The sequence below is a fragment of the Myxocyprinus asiaticus genome, chromosome 42, assembly GCF_019703515.2.
Source record: "Myxocyprinus asiaticus isolate MX2 ecotype Aquarium Trade chromosome 42, UBuf_Myxa_2, whole genome shotgun sequence".
Taxonomy (NCBI): Eukaryota; Metazoa; Chordata; class Actinopteri; order Cypriniformes; family Catostomidae; genus Myxocyprinus; species Myxocyprinus asiaticus.
In genome coordinates this window covers 9,291,688-9,312,434 of record NC_059385.1, presented here as the reverse complement: position 1 = coordinate 9,312,434, position 20,747 = coordinate 9,291,688, and the positions used below count along the sequence as shown (strand labels likewise).

Genomic DNA, 20,747 nt, shown 5'->3' with positions numbered 1-20,747 from the left:
AAAGCCGAAATCAGCTTTTCTGTTGTGGTTGCTGAACTCCTTCCATCGTCACAAATTGGACGCGACTGCCACCATATGGTCACCATATGAGCTGCAGCACCAAATTCACCTCAGGAGTTCAAAACCCAACCACACTTAAAAAGTACTTTCGACATCGTCAGATTTACTGAATCCTCCCTTGTTCATATTACTCAAAAACTCATATAACCATGTGAACTTAATTTAATGGAGTTGTTTCATTGCTTTCAAGCTTTACTTAATCTATTTGTGTTGGGACAACATGAATATTTTTTGTTTGTTTAACTGAAACTGGGCAGGTGATATCTAATTTCCAGAATGCTTTGCAAGGCACTCGATAGTGAGAGAAAAGCGTTATAAAATGTGTCTAAAGTTAATTTAACATGTCTAATTTAGCTGGGTTTCACTCTAAGTATTTAAGATGAGATTACATGATAGTTTTAATTTTAAAACTCATTTTAAACATGTGGAACCAATCACTGTTCATGACTGAATCAAGTTCAGCCAAAGAGGTCTTTTTTGAGGGCATCTACAAACAGTGAAAAGTGGATAAGTGTGCTTATAAAATAATTTCACGGTCATTACACAGGTTTCATTTCATTTTTATTATGACAAATGTACAAGATTGTAAATAATATGAAAGAAATTACAATACAGTTAAAAAAAAAAAAAAAACATCAAAAAGAGGAACAGACAAACACAAAGGACATTTCTAAAAGCTAAAACCAGACGGCATCTGTCCATCTGCTGTCAAACTACATCAGCCAAATATATCAAAACACTGGTGCTGGCATCCCTCATCAAATAAAGCAGAATGTGATGACAAATACAAATATAAAGTGACTCTTGATGTTGCCTGTACCTTTGTTTTTAAAATATCACAAGAATTTAATATTGGCCCAATACTGTCAATAGAAATGCTCTGCAGTCTAGTACCTAATGGTGCTCTTGAGCTTTGTAAAGGGTTCTAAGTTCTCATCTGAGCAGTTTTTTGTGAATTTGTGAGAAATTAGGGATATATTCTCCAAACCTTATGTCCTAATTCTACAAGATAAAAAAAGGACTAGAAGATATGTGCATGCCAAGCATAAACATTATTTTACAAGACATTTTTACATAGCTTTTATCATCAATGCTGGCATCCAAAATTTGTACACTGTTTGTTGGGGTTTGGATCAAATGCTTTTCCCTTTGAGAACAGATCATGCCGGGAAATGTTTTAGCAATTAGTAGAAAATGGGACTGAGAGACTGAAAACCCTTTAAAGCAACAAAAGCAAATGCATTAATGAAAATGACAGATTGACAAACCATAACCCACTTTGGAAGGGTATAAAATATACCTACAAAATACAAATTATAAACAGCTGCAATCGTAAAAGGACTGCTATATATAGTTTAAATGATTTTAAAACGCTTCTAATATGTTACAGCAAAAACTACAGATATACACACAAGGATAATGCAAGATTATACCATGTTTCTCAAATGTGTTCTATGATTTCAGCGTGCCTGTAGCAGAGGGGTCTCTATCTCTCTCTCGCCAGTCTGGTGCTCTCTCGACATCACGCTGCACTCAGAAGAGTTCAAATAATTTTAATGTCACCAAAAACATGAATTTCTGTCTTTAAAAATATAGGATTCATTGTGAACCACAAGACAAATCTCTTGTGTGTCTTCTAAGAAAAATGTATTGCTTCATAATTGATTAAAAAAAAAAAAAAGAAAAAAAAAAGATCATGTCAACACATAATTAGCATGTAATAAAAAAAGCAAAACATTACAATGGTTATATTAATATATTTAAATACAGAAATTGTGCAGTAGAACAGACATAAGCAGGACTGACGGCAAAAGAAGAATCCCTTTGATGAAATATTTGCACTAAAAAAATGAGATGAACAGCACTAAACGTCTTGATCCAAAGCATCTCTTGTAGAAACAAACTGCACATCGGTGTGGGTAAGAGTCCTCAGAAAATAAAGTCTTTCAGTGGAAGATTTGGCCTTTGATGCATTAACAAGCTGCCAGAGTGAATAGTGTTTGAATGTAATCAAAACAGATTTAAAATGTTACAAATTAAAAAAGAATTACATAAATCAGACTCGACATCAGAAAATGAGCTGTGCACAAGACAAATTTTCACTACTAGACATTTCTTAGAAATTTGTTAGGAATTTCAGAAATCTGTTACTTTTGCTCTAATGAAGGAAGCAGCTGTCTAACCAAGCAATAAATTCAGTTACAAATGACAATTTCAGTAATAAATATCGTATAACAAAACAAAGCTTATCATGACATCACTTAATAAAAACTTTTCTCCACCAAATGACACTTAGAAATTCAACTTTCACTCCAATTAGATTATAAAAGATGAGTTTAAAAATGGCCTCAGAGTGGAACATAACGTTAAAGATATTTGCACTTTAGTGCAAATATCTAGTGTGGAACTTCACTGAAATGTGGTTTGTCTACACTCCCTACATACAAGCCCCACCCACTTTCACTCTATACTAGCTCCACCCATTTCCCATTGACTCCACCCATTTTCTGTTCTCTCTGAAATGTGCAATTGACAGCAGTGGAGAAGATCAAATCTCACACAAACTCATCAAGTGAGAAAAACTCAATGTCTCTAGATTAGACTCGTGATCTGTAAATGAGCATGGCTATGAGATTAGTGTGTACAGAGGTTTTGGAGGTTGTTTCCAGAGAGGGTTGGTTTGTTTGAGAGAGATCACTCTCATCAAACACAAAGAAAAGGTACTTTTAAGGAATATATCAGGGAGTATCTTAGAAGGAATTTTTCCTTCCCTTGATATTTTTGCTCAGTAAAATATTTACAGCTATTATTAACGTGCCACTGAGGCCAGGATCCGAGCAAGACCGCAGCATTCTGTCCCTGGTTTCGTCTGCAGACATGACTAATGGGGACCGTGTGTTTGTCATGATCCAGAAGAGGTCAAGATCATACATGGATGATGCTGACAGTGCAGGAAGGAGAGGAGGAAGTTTGAAAAAAAAGAAAAGAAAAAGGTTGTATGGATAAAAAAAAAATACCAAGTCTTACAACTGTTCACTGTTGCAGACATAATCTACAAGGTCTGTAACACCCAAAAGGTCATCTTCGTCTTCGTCCTGCGGGGCTATCTCTATGCCATTTGGCGCCATGGGTACGGCTGACGGGGCGTTGGCATTTTTAGGCCCCGCCCCCACCCCAGGGCGTGGAATGAGACCTTCCAAACTCTTCATTGGGCTCTGTCCATTAGTGGGAGGAAGCTCCACCAAGTTGTAGTCCAGGGGACTGGGCCCTTTGGTGATGGGCTCCTCTGGCTCTTTCTCCGCTGGGCTCTTCTTCACCTCCTCCTCATCCTCGCTGTCGTCATCAGAATCGATGCGGTTCACACGCTTGCGGACAGGCCGGTTCTCTTCCTCAGATTCATCCGAATCATCATCGTCGTCATCGTCCTCAGATTCTCTCCGGCGTTTAAGAGACAGACGTCTGCGCTGCTTCCTGGATTCTTCCTCTGATGAGTCCGCCCTTGTCTTCTTGGGCTTCCTCTCTTCTTCATCAGAATCAGCAGACTGGAAATTAACTGAAGGACCAAGACAAAAAAGTCATTATGACAGCAAACATCAAATCTGTTTGAACCACTGAAAGTGAAACCCACATGCAAACAGTATAATATCTAGTGACTAGTGAACGATTAATAGGCTCATATTTTGTCATTTTAAGGTTAATCGCCATAGTCGATAAATGTGTACACTTACCTGATTGTATCCCCACTGTGTCAGTTAATTAACAATAAACAAAATATTTTGCTCATTTGCTGACATTAAACTGTATTATGTATATATCATTATCATAATAGCCAGCCTGGTCAGTAGATATCAATTTTCACCATTGAAAAATCCAAGTCCACTGTTAATCATCTTAACTGTATAATTATTTAAAATTCTTCTATCAAACTAGGTTTGGTTTATATTGTGTCAGAGGACTGATTTCAAGTTAAGTGATACAGCAGTATTATATACGATTATGGTGATATTACTATTATATATAACATCAGGGTTATAACAATTCAGCCCTATTTTGTGAATATGCATATAAACAATGATTAAGTTCATTAGATGTAAAGGAGTACACAAAACTGACCTTCACTGTCAGAGCTGGAAAGGCATCTACGCTGCTTCTTTCTGTCTTTGTTGGTATCGGCCTGCGAGCCATCGGAATCAGAGCTTTCGCAGTAATTCACCTGCTGCTTACGGCTCCTATGCGACCGTCGACAGCGGACGTCCAGATCACTGTCACTGAATTCACTAGAACCTTCCGTCACTGTGCACAAACAGACACCATCAGTATACACAAACACAACAGGGGGATTCTATCAGTTAACAGACAGTATATCACTTCAGCAGAGAGATGAACATTCATTTTGTTCTTTTTCAACAAAGGGTGACTGACAGAGTGCTAAACCTTCAGAAAATGTAGTTCCTCCACCTCAGGATATAATATGAGGAATATTTTCAACCCTGTTACCAAAATTTGGGACATGTCTTAGTACAGTTTAAAACCCTGATTTGTGTGATTTAGTTAATTTCTTGCAATATACATCGCATACCAATGTAAATTAGGCACAATTTATACAATTAAGTTGCAGATTAACCTCAAATTAAGCTTATACTCAGTAGGGGCTGGCTAGTTTGGAATCAAATAGTGCTTGTAGTTATTGAGAAAATTACCAGTATACTTTTCATAAATTAAATATTTGTTGAAATATTATACCTTAATTAAATATTTAGCTCTTTAATATCTAATTTAAGAAAATATTAAATTAAATTGTTATACAAATACTGAATGGAATTACATTAATAATTTCTAAATTAATTACATTAAATATTATATATTTTATTTTATATTTAAGATATAAATTAGTGCTGTCAGTTGATGAAAATATTTAGTCGCACGTGTTTACATAGTTCATTGCAATTAATCGCAGATTTCGAAAGTGTTTAAATTTGACTCTATATATACACTTCTTTTCCTGTCAAAATGCATCTAATTCCTTCTTAGAAAAGAAAACAATATGTAACAATACTGTTTAATTAAACATTTTCCAAAGTCTAAGTGGGAGGTTGACTAAATGAAAGAACTAGTCCCCAGAGTCTAAGTTGCAATGGGCATTCAATCTCTTAAACTCTCATCCTCCACAATTTTGATCCTGGCTCTCCACTTTGCTACAGCAATTGTGATTTGTGCCGTTTTGAACTCCACATGAAAACCGCTTGCAGAGAATGTCTTGTTTTGCTTTTAATGCTGGCACTGTACACAAATTATACTTTATCCAAACTGTTCGGTAATACGGTAACACGGAAGCGCAACACGGGGGCGGGGAAACAGTGATGCTTTACTCCAGCAAGTCTTGTGAATGCAGTTTTTTATAGGTCCCATCCAAAACACAGTTGTGTGCGCCAGTGTAAATGACCCCAGATGCCCAGAAGCATCGCAAAGTTTCCGCCCTATTCCAACAGTTTACAGAACTTATACGGAGCAGAATGAAATGTCAGAATCTAATATCAAATTGGTAATTGAGTTGTCTCGATTAAGAAAAATTAATGCCTTAAACGTTTTAAATTAATCGTATCCATTAACGCGTTAATTTTGACAGCTTAAGTATAAACATTTGCTTGATAATTTTTCTTACAACAACTTTGGTAAGAAGGTTGAATGTGTTATGAGCTGTGCCTTTATTGCTTTAAAAGAAAAAAGTAATGGGCATAATGGAAATTGGCATAAAACCAATAAACATGAAAGCCTCACCTATCTCCTCCTCCTCTTCATCAGTTTCCAGCTCCTCATCATCAGAGTATCCTCTGGGTTTACGTCTCCTACGGGGCGGTTGTCTTCTACTTCGACTGCGGTTTGCCGTCCGTCTAGGTTTTGTTCGAGGGTCGTCACCATTACTCCCAAAGTCGCTGTCCTCTTGGGACGGAACTTCTGCTTCGCTTTCTCCATCATTATCAGACGCTACAAACTCCTCCTCCTCCGAACTGGTGACCAATCAGAGCAGGGCGAGTGTCACATACAGTGCTTATCAGTCCACTAACTGGAGAACTGTGAGATTTTCTAGCAGGAAGTAAACATTGGTTATCGTAACTGTTTAACGTTACCTGTTGCTGAGGTGGAACTCGTCCTCGCTCTCCTCCTCATCCGCCATGCTGTCGCTGTCCAGATCGTTGAGACGCCGGCGCTTTTTCCGTTTCTGACCTGTGTTGGGTCGCCGCGGCCGGCCGTTCTCCTTCCCGTCCTCTTGTAGGATGGTGGACATGTCCTTCCCTCTGTGGCCAGTGATATTTGCCATGTCCTTCCCCCGTCCTGCTCCTGTTTAAAGACGTCACATTTGATCATTGTCTAAACTAGAGGTAGACCGATAGTTGATCGGTTATCGGCAAAAATCTATGCAGATTGTATTTTTTTCCCTCCGTGTTCCACTGAGGCCGGTGCTTGAGGATTCTACAGTATAAAAGCAGCCTCTCAAGTGAAAAAAAAACAATCACTGACACCTCTTGGGGATTTGCTGTATCTAAATCTTTCATCATTGACAATATTCATCCATATTTTTTATCCTAACTTCAATGCATATTTCGTTATTTTGATTAGATAGTCAAGTGTTCTTTATTGAAGCGAGGGCATTCAAAGAAAAATGTGACTATATAGAAACATGCCCTGTCATCACATGCATTGTGTCTCCAACTTCGTATCTTGTGAATAATAAGAAACCTTTTTACTCATTAAACTTCAGCAGGTGAAATATACAAAACCCTTCATCTGGCAAATGTATAGGCTGGAAAAAGCTGGTGAAATATACAAAACCTTTCATCTGGTGAATATTTAGGCTATAAAAAGCTTAATTTGGTTAATGCTTAATATAGAGCATTGTAATATAGAGCATAGTAACGGGGCCAAGTCTCAGTCATTTCAAAATAAGAGTCCCCAGTGTGTTTCCGGCTTGTTTATAGTTAAAAGTCTGCCAAATATGCACCAAATCTTCATTTTCTTCTGGTAATTATTGTGATATTAGTTGCAGAATAAACTGCATCTGGACACTTGTAGCCTCTATTTCTGTGCCTGCCAGTAAGGAAAGAATAAGAAAAAAATTTTATAAATCGATTTTAAAAACTATATGCCACTGGTTATCAGCCTTTCAATCTACCTTAGGTATCGGCAAAATCCACTATTTGTCGACCTCTACTCTAAACACCATGTTCAGGCTCAAACATCAACATAAATTGCACTAGCACAATTATAAATGTTCCTCTACCTCCTCCTTCGGCCTCTTTGATGTCTTCTTCAATTGCCTCTTCGATTGCTTCATCAAACTCATCAAATCTGAGAAAAGCATAATACATATACATAATAATCAAGATGTCAAAGAATTTAAAAAAATTCTGTAAATACAGCCAGCAGATGATGCACCTGTAGCTTATGTATTTCTTTGCCCTTGTTGATCTCCGTCCCCAACTTTTGCTCTTCTTCACCTCCTTTTTTTCCTTAACCACCTCCTCTTCCTTCTCTTCGCCCACTTCAACCTTCATAAATACACAAACTTTTAGCTTACAGAGGTGTAAGATAATCATTAATCACCTATGACAGAAAATAAAATAACGTAAAATATTGGTTCTTCCAATGTGGTCACACAGTCATTACAGCAAATAAACATACAGTACAGTCAAACACAGCATGCAAGGAGTGCTACTTGGGTGTAAAATAATTCTGGTGCTCTTTGGATAAGGGAGCATCTAAACATAGAGTACATTTAAATGGTAACCTAACACACTTAAAGAAATAGTTCACCCAAACATTCTCTCCTCATTTAATCACCATTATGCCATCGCAGATGTGTATGACTTTCTTCATTTGTTGAACTCAAATGAAGACTTTTAGAAGAATATTTCAGCTCTTTTATCCATACAATGCACGTGAATAGGTGCCAAAATTTTGAAGCTCCAAAAATCACATAAGTTAGCATAAAAGTAATCCATAAGACTCCAGTAGTTAAATTAATGTCTTCAGAAGTGATATGATAGGTGAGGGTGAGAAACAGATCAATTTTTAAGTCCTTTTTTTTTTTTTTTTTTTACTATAAATGCTCCTCCCTGCCCAGTCAATCTCCACTTTAACTTTCACTTTCTTCTTGTGTTTTTGGTGATTCACATTCTTCATGCATATCGCCCCCTACTGGCCAGGGAGAAGAATTTCTAGCACAAAAGGACTTAAATATTTATTTGTTTCTCACCCACACCTATCATATCACTTCTGAATATATGGATTAAAACACTGGAGTCGTATGGATTACTTTTATGATGCCTTTATGTGCTTCTTGGGGCATAACATTTTTGACCTACAGAACTGAGATATTCTTCTAAAATCATAATTTGTGTTCTGTAGAAGAATTAAAGTCATAAACATTTGGGATGGTATGAGGGTGAGTAAATGAAGAGAGAATTTTCATTTTTGGGTGAACTATCCCTTTAAAGACAGAGTACACTTTTCATAAGGTTGATCACTTAGGTTCATCAAGTCCGTTATTATATCTTAAAATAATAGTTTAGCTTCATGACAGCAGATGCTAGCAGCGCAGGAGGCCTTTCATGCTCCCTGATCTGGTGTATATTTAGATCCAGTTTTGGGATCTAAAAGCATAATCTCATTAACTTTAGGAATCTGTTTAATTTAACCAATCCTAACATTAATATTTAGCATTGTAGGCACTTACAGTAGATGTAATGATGTTCTCCACACTGATGCCAACATACACCAGTCGCTCTTTCCTGTTAGGAAAATAAAATTACATGTCTCATTAAAAGCCGGTATTCACTCTCTTGTACTGGCCAAATTTCCTTCTGAGGCCATTTTGGCCACAGTGTAAAAATAATCTCTCATCTACAAATGTAGGCTTTTGTGTTCTCTGCTAAACTTGAAATTCACTTAAACTGAACAGCTGAGCTGCAGTGAACGCATTATTACAGTGAAGACACTGCACATTGATAATACACTAAGTGGGTAAGTGAAGCCATTCTGAAAGTTTTCGTCAACTGCTTACAACAAATTAAAGTTTGATTCATTGTGTTAGTACAAACATCTCTACCATCATTTCCTCTTTAATCACCTTCGTTCTGCTCGTTCTTTCTTTTTCAGGGCGGCATCCAGGGTTAGCAACTGTTCTTCGAGCCTGTCGCAAAGCTGCTTCTGTAAGAGAAATAAGCAGCATCACTACCTAAATAAATACAGAATCCCAACAGTGCAATTTCTATCTGGAAATCGTGACATATGCATTCACTCACATGCTGGCAGGGGGGGCAAAACCATTCCCCATCTGGAATGATCATGAGCGGAGGCCGCAGACAGGCAGTGTGGTATCCGCTATCACAGGAATCACACAGGAGTATCTAAGAGGACAGAAATGAGAGATCAGAGACAGCACTACAAACACTGAGATGGTGAAACTATTTTATGGAACACAGGTATACCAGTTCTGGATGATTGGGAAGGCCACAGTGTTTGCAGGGGTCATCATTAGGAACATCATCATCTGATGAGGAGGTAGATGTATCAGAGCTGTTACGCTCTCGGTTTCGGTTTCTCCTTCTCTTTTTGGTCTTCTCCACCTTGTAGTCTTCATCACTGTCATCTTCCTCAGTCTCCTCTTCCTCGCTCTCCTCATCATAATCATCATCAGAACCTTTCTTTTTACGTCTCATACGAGACCACTGTGTCCGTCTTCGACGTCTCCCACCCTGTTGTATGTTACATAACTTTATGAATGGCTTCTAGTTTCAATTTTTTTTTTAGGTTACAACAATCAATTACAATGCAACAAATAAACAAGTAACTGAATGGGTAACTAAATTAAATTATTCAATATGTGATTTTCCAGTAGTCAATTTTCCAATGTATATGATAAACACAATGGCCAATATAATGCCTATTTACATACTACCAGTCAAAAGTTAGCACACATTATACATACATAAATATAAATATACATATACTTATTAAGAGATAAAATTGATTTACAGTAAATAAATGGACATTTTACATAACATTCTCAAATATTTCGGGGAAAAAAAAAAAATCACGCAAAAAAAAAAAATATATATATACATACCTCATGCAATGCTATTGGTAGATTTTGTAAATGACAAGACGTAGATAACCTCAACATGCCAAATATTGGTCAATCAATCAGCCTTGTCGAACACCTTTTAATAAAATAATAAAAATAAAGGTACACACCCTTTGTTTTGTTTGACCATCTGGGTCTGTTTTCCTCGGTTTCTTCTGTACAGGCTCCTCTTCCTCTTTTTCCTCCTCATTTTCCTCCTTTTCCTTCTCTAACACCGGGGTCGCCTGCTTCCGCTCTGCCCTCCTGTCCTGAATCTCCACCACTTTAGCTGTGGGTCTGAAGATTCTGGGAGATCTTCTCAAGCATCTCCCTTCAGTCATCTCTGACTCCGAGTCTCCCTTGGCCTCCTCTCTCAAGAGATCTGCTTTCCGCCTGTGAGTTGGGATCTTGATTTTAAGACGTAAGCCTTCCATATTTTTCTTTCCTCCTTGTTCCTCTTCTGGCTTATCCTCATCCTTACCCTCCTGAGATTTGTTAGAAAGCCCTCCTAGACTTCTGGTCTCAATAGCGTCACTCACTTTATGAACATGACCTGTCTTTGACTTTTTCGTGGAAGCCTTGCTTTCCTCAGAAGTTGTGCCCATCTTACATTTTTTGTTTGAGACTGTGTCGTGATCTCGAGAAACATCTGATTCCTTTTTATCTTCTCTTTTATTCTTACATCCTTCCTCAATGACTGACTGAAGTTCATCAGCTTTAGTGGTCTCTGAATCAACTTCCATTGGCTTATCCTTGTCCCCTTCCTCTGAATCTGGATCCTTGTCTGGTTTCTTAAATCTGTTGGATTCACTGGGTTGATCTGTAGCTTTACCTTCATTGACTGATTCTTTAGTAACAGATATTGCTTTCGATTTTTTAGAGCTATTTGCTCTTTTGCTGGTGTCCATTTTCTCAACCTCATCTTTAGTAGTTTCAGATGTATCAGAAGTTTCTTCACAAGCTGGTTTCTCTGTTGTTTTTGGTGTATTTACCCTACTGGTTGAATTAGAAACCAAAGAATTTTCAAGCTCCCCAGGCGGCAATTTAGGGGAGGTGGACCGCTTGTGTTCATGCACAGAAGCTTCATCTTCAGAAGGTTTAGAGGCAGCAGCTTCACTGGTTGAGAGTTTGTCTCTCTGTATTTTAGCTTTCGAAACAATGGCAGAAGTTTTAGGTTCTGTATGATCAAGCTTTTTTTCTGTGGTTTTGTCTGCAGAGCTGTGATGAAGTTTAGTTTCTTCTGGACTTAATGCGTTCTGAGACTTTTCAGTGTCTGAATGTGGTTTGATTGTTTCATGGGTAGAGGACTCCTCCATTTTAGAGGGCTGGATCAGTTCCATCTCCATCGCAGTGGGAGATTTTTCTGTCTCTTTGGAAGCAGTTGTCACCGGTTGTGGTGGATCTTGTTTTTCATGATCTTTATTAGTGTCTTTGGGATATTTTTTACTTTCTTCTGCGAGATCTTTATTTGACTCTTTGCTTGGGAGATATTTATTTGACTCTTTCTTTGATGCTTCTTGTAGGGATTCTGTCTTTGACTCACCTTGAGGGACATCTATCTCTGACTCTTTGTTTGGGAGATCTTTCTTTGACTTTTCCTTTGAGAGATCTTTCTTTTGCCGTTCAGGTGGCGTTGTTGTGTTGCTTTCTGTAACATCCATACTTTCACAATTTTGAGATTTTTTATCTTTAGCTTCAACTTCAGGACCAGGTTTCTTTTCTGACTGCTTGATGATTGTTGAGTACTCTTGTTCTACATGGGTGGTTTTGTGAAGTTGAGCTTCTGATTTTTCCTTGTTCTTTTCATGGGATTCCCCAGGCTTGTCTACTTCCATCTGTTCTTCAGCAGATGATCTGTTGTCATTCGGGTTAATCTTCTCCTCAGTTTGTTCTGCCTCGCCCTGATTTTTTCCCTCTTTGGATTCCTTGGACACACAAGACTCAAGATTTTCCGAATCATTTTCTGTTGTTTCTTTTCGCAAACTTTTAGACCCTTTATGCGTTTCACTCTCTATTTGTTTAGGGTGGGGAACGTGGCCGTTGATCTTATCACCACTTAATGTGCTGTCATCATAACATGTCTGTAATTCTTTCACTGGAGCAACAGGTTTATTTCGTACTAGGACGGTGCCACTCACACTACTGCTGTCAAAGTTTTCACTTAGTTTCATCTCTCGCTTTTTCAGTGGTATTTTAGCTTGGTGGTCATTTTTCAAGGATCTCTGAGTCTCTTCTGCAGTTTTTCTCTTAACCTCGTCCATCTGTTCTGCATTCTGTGAGGGTGTTGATGAGTCTTTGCATTTCTCCTCCTCATCCTGTGGCTCTTCTTTGATTGATCTAGTAACAACGGCAGTGCCATTTGGTGTCTCTGAATGTTTTTGCTGCTCTTCCTCCACCTTGGTGTCCTTTTTTGTTGGCAAAGCATCTGTGGCATCCTTATTTTCAGATATGGACGAATCAGATGACATCTCATCTTTGATTTCTTCTTGAAGAAAAAAACACAAACTTAAGGTAAAATGAAAATCATTATAACACTGAGACCTAACCGAATCTTGGACTTGGAAATGATAAAACTCATTTATAAAATTATTGTTTAAATTCTTTTGCATTTCTATCTGCAATACCTTCAGCTCCATCTTTTTTCTTGTTCTCCTTATCGTCTGGGCTTGGACTGTTACTAGATGAGACCTCTTCCTGATCCTTCTTCACCAGGAGTGCTGGATCGATTTGAGTCTTCAACAGCCCAAGGATCTGAGCCAGGTCGTCTCTATTTCTGCATTGGACAATAAAGTTTGTTTTCAAGAAAATTATGTGAGTCAATATGCTATTGCTGGTTTGTTTAATGCATGGAGAAAAACTCCAGTTTGTAGCGTGTTGTGAATAAGTAAATTTAATTTTACTGGAAATTAATAGTAGAAGGCTTACCTTACTACACACTTCCAGGACGACCCATCAATATCATCTTGTTCTTCCACATAGACCCTCACGTTGTGGTCTTGGTCTAGTTGGAACCAGTACATAAGGCCGTCTTTATCTCTGCCAATGGGCTGGAGACGCATTTTATCTGGGTCCTCTTCATTGACAGCATTTTTAAACTTGACATTGTCATCAAACTGGCATTCACACAAGTACTGTTGAAAAAATAAAAACAATTCGTAGCATGTTGATAAAAATATAAAAAGGTAGTGAACACGAAATACTTTTGAAAAGTTGACATCTCGGCCCTACGCTGTGACATGCTATGCTCCATCTAAGACTTTTTAACAGCATTTTGCTAATTCATGCACCTTTTGAGACCTTATTATTTAAGAGAATATTTGTACTTTTGACATTTCATTTGTCACCACAGGACCATTTCAAAGGAACAAGTAAAGGCAAAATGTTGTTTAAAAATTGTGAAAAAAATAAGAAATGCTGACCTTTGGTGAGCGGACATAAAATATGCACTCCCTTATATGGTCATTTAAATTTTAAACTCAAATCTTGATTGTGATATAAAAACAAAACAAAAAAAAAAACAAAAGAATAAATAAACACGTTATTAGTCAACTGACTAAAAACTAAAATTACTTGAAATTAACTTTACAAATGCAGAAATTCTGCTGTAAACACACAGCTTGCAACATTTGCTGAAATGTTTAAGCATGGATTTGACATCCCAATGCAATGTAATCCGGTGGTGAAACATCAACTCATTTTCCTGTAGGGAAGATAACTAGGTTTCTTCCCGTTTTACCTTCAAAATGCCCGACTTGCACTCCACTGTCATCTCCCGATAACCCTTCTTTTCCAGTTCCCATGCCCACGTGGTGTTAAACTCCTGACAGATCTACAGCACAGAGTAATAAATTCACTGTTAATGGCTCTTTGATGAGCTCATAGTTCATTTGCATTCAAATCTAAATATCAAATAATACTCACATTTCTATTTGATATTAGCTGGGTTTCCATCCACGTATTTTAATGCACAATTTGGGATATTGCATAAAAACTGCTAGAAGGAAACACTTATATGCAAATAAAATTTCCAAAATGTGCATTAAAAAAACATATCGCTCGCTCGAGTTTCCAACTGAATTTCATGTGACTAAAAAACTTGTTCATATCTGGACTAGCCAGCGGACCAAACATCGCATCTGAAATGTTGCTCTGGTCATCCTGGAATAACGGTGTCCTAAAATTTCAAAGCCTGCAAAAAGTTTGCAGAGCAAATAAATCGAATAGAAACTTAAATTGTGCCGAAGAGCATGTTTATTGATACTTTTGAAAAATATCATATAGATCCGCATGGTAAAGTCATAAGGATGGAGGAACGCACACACATAGCGCTCCCAGACCTGTGTGACGCACTGTTGCTCCCAGACATGAGATAAAGTTTTTTACAGTGTTTTGTCTGCGTGTTCTAAACTGTGAGTATTTTATTAATAAAAGAGTCTACGATTTCTCCGGAAGTGACACTTTTGTTCTTTTGAACACATGGGATGGAAACGCCGCTTTATTCCCACATTGTTTGTGCTATTGTATGGTTTTTCCAAGTAAACATAATTAGCAACTTGGATGGAAACATAGCTATTGATTGTTAAAGATAAACAAAACGCTTTCGCTCAGGACGCTCATAACACTTCTAATATGTATGTTTGATGTTGACAGTTTGGTTAATGTGAATGTCTCACCTTAATGAGATTCTTCTCCCATCTATCCGCAGACACAGACTTGCCAATTTTCCTCAGTAACTTCACGTGAAGGTCCACAAGGAGTTTAGGAACTGGGGACACCATGTATTTAGAAATTAATGCGAGCATAGAAGAACAATTAACATTCAAACAAGCCTCTGACACATTCGTGTACACATACAGTTGAAGTCAGAAGTTTACATACACTTAGGTTGAAGTCATTAAAACTAATTTTTTAACCACTCCACAGATTTCATATTAGCAAACTATAGTTTTGGCAAGCCATTTAGGACATCTGCTTTGTGCATGACAATTAATTTTCCAACAATTGTTTACAGACAGATTGTTTCACTTTTAATTGACTATCACAATTCCAGTGGGTCAGAAGTTTACATACACCAAGTTAACTGTGCCTTAAAGCAGCTTGGAAAAGTTCCAGAAAATGATGTCAAGCCTTTGGACATTTAGCCAATTAGCTTCTGATAGGATAACTGGAGTCAATTGGAGGTGCACCTATGGATATATTTTAAGGCCTACCTTCAAACTCAGTGCCTCTTTGCTTGACATCATGGGAAAATCAAAGAAATCAGCCAAGACCTACACAAGTAGGTCAAAAGTCTCAAAAAACCTGGTTCATCTTTGGGAGCAATTTCCAAATGCCTGAAGGTACCACATTCATCTGTACAAACAATAGTACGCAAGTATAAACACCATGGGACCACGCAGCCATCATACCGCTCAGGAATGAGACACATTCTGTCTCCTAGAGATGAATGTAGTTTGGTGCAAAAAGTGCAAATCAATCCCAGAACAACAGCAAAGGACCTTGTGAAAATGCTGGAGGAAACAGGTTGACAAGTATCTATATACACAGTAAAACCATTCCTATATCAACATAACCTGAAAGGCTGCTCAGCAAGAAGAAGCCACTGCTCCAAAACCACAATAAAAAAGCCAGACTAGTTTGCAAGTGCACATGGGGACAAAGATCTTACATTTTGGAGAAATATCCTCTGATCTGATGAAACAAAAATTGAACTGTTTGGCCATAATGACCATCATTATGTTTGGAGGAAAAAGGGTGAAGCTTGCAAGCCAAAGATCACCATCCCAACTGTAAAGCATGGGGGTGGCAGCATCATGTTGTGGGGTGCTTTGCTGCAGGAGGGACTGGTGCACTTCACAAAATAGATGGCATCATGAGGAAGGAAAATTATGTGGATATATTGAAGCAACATCTCAAGACATCAGGCAGGAAGTTAAAGCTTGGTCGCAATTGGGTCTTCCAAATGGACAATGACCCCCAAGCATACCTCCAAAGTTGTGGCAAAATGGCTTGAGGACAACAAAGTCAAGGTATTGGAGTGGCCATCACAAAGCCCTGACCTCAATCCGATAGAAATTTTGTGGGCAGAACTGAAAAAGCATGTGCGAGCAAGGAGGCCTACAAACCTGACTCAGTTACACCAGTTCTATCTGGAGGAATGGGCTAAAATTCCAGCAACTTATTGTGAGAAGCTTGTGGATGGCTACCCAAAACGTTTGACCCAAGTTAAACAATTTAAAGGCAATGCTACCAAATACTAACAAAGTGTATGTAAACTTCTGACCCACTGGGAATGTGATGAAAGAAATAGAAGCTGAAATAAATCATTTTCTCTACTATTATTCTGACATTTCACATTCTTAAAATTAAAGTAGTGTTCTTAACTGACTTAAGACAGGGAATGTTTTCTACGATTAAATGTCAGGAATTGTGAAAAACTGAGGTTAAATATATTTGGATAAGGTGTATGTAAACTTCTGACTTCAACTGTAGCATTAAGGATTAGGGAAACTGAAACTGATAAAACAATAATGATTCTGAATTAATGTAATTTTTCTGTTGTGTAATTTTTTTTAAATATGCACATTACGTTTGCACTGAATATAACTGCACAGTGTGTATGGTCATTATATTGCATATATAATGTTGCTGTAATGTTAATGTTGTTACTGTACCTGGCAGTTCTCTTTGTGCCTCAATGAAGTATGTATTCTAAAGGTAGACGATATATCAGTTTTACCGATTAATCGGTGCTGATTGTTGCTTTTTGGAACTATCAGTTTTCAGCAAGAAATTTATGCAATAGTTGTTTTTTGTATCCCTCCATGTTCCTCTGTGGCTGGTGCTGGTGGATTTTACAGTTAAAACAGCTTGGTTCTACAGAATAACAGAGGCCTCTAGAGGTGAAATAAAAACAATCACTGACACCTGCATTCGCTGACTTTAAATCTTTCAGCACTGACAATATTTATACAGATTTTTATCTTCACTTCAATGCATGTTTTGTTTTTATGATCAGATAATCAAGCGTTCTAAATTATAGTGAGGGCATGCATGAAAAATGTGATTATATTGAAACGTGCCCCCTCAGCACATACATTGTCTCTCCAACTTCATATGAATAACAATAAAAAAGCTCATCTGGTGAAATACAAAATCCTTCTAAAAAGCTTAATTTGGTAAATACCGTACAGAGCACTGTAACAGAGGCAAGTCTTTTCAAATAAGAGTCCCCAGAGAATTTTGGGCTTGTTTTATAGTTAAAAGTCTCGCATTCTGCACCAAATCTTCATTTTCTTCTGGTTATTAACGGGATTTACATTGCACAATAAACTGCATCTGGGATTTTACTCATTCTGGACTCTTGTAGTCTCTGTGTCCGTCATAGTAAGAAAAGGCTAAGAATGTTTTTAACATTCTATTAATCGATTTTAAAAACTATCAGCTGGTTAATCAGTTATCGTCCTTTTCCACCACCTTAGTTGGTATCTGCAAAATCCACTATCGGCCAACATCTAATATATAAATATTACTATGCATGTCAGAATTTGTCTGTCTACCTTTACAAATGTACATACATAGTAACCAAAGTTTTTACCATAGTACCACATGGATAGTTCACCCAAAAAAATAAAAATCTGTTATAATTTTCTCACCCTCATCTTGTTCCAAACCTGTATAACTTCCGTGGATCATAAGAGAAAGTATTAGGCAAAAAAAGCATCAGTCAACACTCACTTTCATTGCATCTGCTTTTCTGTAACATGAAAGTAAATGGTGACTGTGTCGGTGACTAACTTCTGCCTAACATCCCCTTTTGTGTTTAACGGAAGAAAGCCATCCGGGTTTGGAACAACATATAGGGATGTAAATGATGACAATTTTCATTTTTGGATGAATTTTCCCTTTAATATTAGCCACCACTAGAAAGTGAGCAAAAAACTAAATTATGTATTATAATAAGATTCTGGAAGTTTCTTACACAGTTTGAACGAGATTCCATATTAACTTATGGCTTTATTGTAAAACCGGAAACTTTGGTTACCATGGTAAATTGATGTGAGGGTAAGCAAGAACTAACATATTTATCTAACTGTTCCAGATTTACATGCTTCATATAAACTTATAAATGCCTAACTTATAGTGCAGAATATAGTGTAAAACCACTTCAGATAAAAAATAATAATAATAATAACGTACTATTGTTTACTTCCCCTAAAGTTTTACAAACAAAATCTCATATTGTCAATTCTCCCTCCCAGCAGCAGCGCGAGCAGGAAGTTTACACGTTCTGCGCATGCGCACTGCTCACATCGCACTAATTCATGCCAAATTATGATTTAACTCAAAATAAACATTCATAATTAATTCCTCTCGCCACACGCGTGGTTAACTGCTGACACAAGTGATTTTCCTCATGCAAAACTTCACATATAAAGGTAGGTAACGCGACAACCTGTATGTTTGCGCTGTGATGAGCAGATAAATCGGAATAAAACGCTCAGTCCCGCAAAACGCCGAAATCACCGGCAGAAACGGCGCATTAGAGAAACAAACTGCGACATAAACGCAAACACTCGCCGCTGGAGCACCGAGGGGCCCGTGAATGCTGCGAGTAAAATGCATGTGAAGCGCCTGGAGAGCAACAATGGAGGAGAGGCTCACCCGCGCTGCTCTCCTGCAGACTGCGCTCCAGCATCGGGAACGACACCTCCGGCAGGTCCAGCAGAACTCCATAGCGCTCCAGAAACGAGCAGATTACGGCAAAGCTCGAGCAAAAGCCCAGAGAAGAGCCGCCCGCTGCCTCCGAGGCAGACATCATTCCGAACCGAGCCGCTGGAGGACCACAACCTCCCCACAATGCACCGCTGCGACTATGGCAGACACATGGACCAACAGCCCTTGCGGCAGAGACGCACAGCTGATGTAAACAAACCAGCAGCAGCAGACAGACAAATAAACAGACAGACAGACTAAGAGAAAATTTCTTAGAAAGAAAGAAACCCCCAACAGATAGAACTGACCCAATTATGTTCCAGGGACACAAGAAAAATATGACCATGCTTTATTTCTACTCTAAATGAAGTCATAACATTGGTTCTTGCCTTAGAACAGAACTGATGTAAACAAACCAGCAGCAGCAGAGACAGACAGACACACACACACACACACACACAGAGAGAGAGAGATCATAAATGCACATTTTAAGGCCTGAGAGAATAAAAGAAAGAGATAAAGTGAGAAGGCTAGCAAGAAAAAAAAATTAAAGAAAAAAATAGATTGAACTGATGTTATTAGAATACAACTATTACAAATCAGCAGCAGCAGAGGCATGTACAGAGAGAAAGAATAAACGAATCAAACCTTTAAAAGCCATCATCTAACAGACAGAAAGGAAGGAAGAAAGAAAAGAGAAAGTGAGAAAGAATAAACTATCATGAATGAACCATTAAAGGCCAGCATCTGACAGAAAGAAAGAAAAAGGCAAGCGAGAAGGCAAGCAAGAAAGGAAATAGATGAAAAAGAAAAGGAAAAGTGATAAAGGAAAGAAAAGGTGAGAAAGTGAAAAGGCAAGCAAGAAAGAAAAGGGAGAAAGTAAGAAATAAAGAACAGAGGAAAAAAGAAAGAACTATCACGAATAAACTTTTAATGGCCAATATCTGAGAGAGAAAGAAAGAAAAGAGGACAATAGAGAAAGTAATAAATAAAGAAAAAAGAACAAGAAAGGAAGAAAGGAAAGAAAGAAATAAGAAAGAACCAGAGAGAGTAAGAAATAAAGAAAAGAGAAAGAAATAAAGAACTATCATGAACGGTCCTTTAAAGGCCGATATCTAACAGAAAGAAAGAAATGGAATGAAAAGCCAATTTTGGACAGAAATGAATTGCTGAATAGTTTCCTGTGGTTTTTAACATTTTTGACAGTGTCCAGAAGGTAACACCCTGACAACATAAGTATCACGAGAGTCTCATTCCTAAGGTGAGGTTTAGTTTTAGATTTAGTGGTAGGGTTAAGGTTAGGGTTAGGTTTAGCGGTAGATATAGGGTTTCTATAGAACTCCAAATAAACACAGTGTAGGAACATCACATGCAGCTTTTGGGAAACTTTTGGTAACTGGCCGGTTACTTTTTAGACACAAACACATTTTTGACTCCAAGGCCCTTTATTGCCTGAAACCATATTTGAGGGCCATACCTCTATACTGTAAAAAAATAAATAAATAAATGTAAAAAAAATGGTTAAAATGCCAGCTCAGTGTTGGATTTTCACCAAATATGTCAGTTTAATTGTTGTTTGCGTTGCATACATCTTAAATTTTAGCTGTTCCACCATTTCATTTATTTTATCATTTTCAGTTAAGTTAAGATTGTTTTAATATATTTAAATTTAAACATTTAAGTCATCTTGCGACACCCAGGGAAGAGGCTCCCTGGATGAGAACCACTGCTGTAGATCACTAAGCAAGTGAACTCGTGCATCATACGTCTCGTGCATTCAATATGAGCTCCGATAAGTTAATTAACCTCTGACATCGTCATTAAACGCCAACAGAGGGCGCTGCCACTT

The 20,747-nt window shown here is 37.8% G+C and overlaps 1 protein-coding gene and 1 long non-coding RNA gene across 6 annotated transcripts; one reads left to right on the top strand and one right to left on the bottom strand.

Annotated features, from left to right (window-relative positions):
- Nucleotides 1-604: 604 nt before the first annotated feature.
- On the bottom strand, nt 605-19,033 carry LOC127432819 (remodeling and spacing factor 1-like). 5 transcript variants are annotated; one of them, XM_051684251.1, is made up of 16 exons: nt 18,848-19,033; nt 16,858-16,894; nt 14,857-14,948; nt 13,920-14,012; nt 13,109-13,314; nt 12,808-12,956; nt 10,315-12,668; nt 9,549-9,815; nt 9,363-9,467; nt 9,188-9,267; nt 8,795-8,849; nt 7,340-7,607; nt 6,189-6,399; nt 5,839-6,068; nt 4,174-4,353; nt 605-3,613 (listed from the first exon to the last, which is right to left on the bottom strand). In XM_051684251.1, the coding sequence occupies exons 1-16, from the start codon at nt 18,917-18,919 to the stop codon at nt 3,084-3,086; spliced, it is 4,929 nt and encodes a 1,642-aa protein (XP_051540211.1). In that variant the 5' UTR covers nt 18,920-19,033; the 3' UTR covers nt 605-3,083. The 5 variants fall into 5 exon arrangements, with proteins under 5 accessions (XP_051540211.1, XP_051540212.1, XP_051540213.1 ...); XM_051684252.1 differs by lacking the exon at nt 16,858-16,894 and having other exon boundaries at nt 7,340-7,407; nt 7,495-7,607; XM_051684253.1 differs by having other exon boundaries at nt 16,858-17,079; nt 18,848-18,988.
- On the top strand, nt 12,565-16,838 carry LOC127432821 (uncharacterized). The gene is made up of 3 exons (XR_007895798.1): nt 12,565-12,694; nt 12,865-12,994; nt 14,889-16,838. It is a non-coding gene; the product is annotated as an uncharacterized LOC127432821 (long non-coding RNA).
- Nucleotides 19,034-20,747: the final 1,714 nt, after the last annotated feature.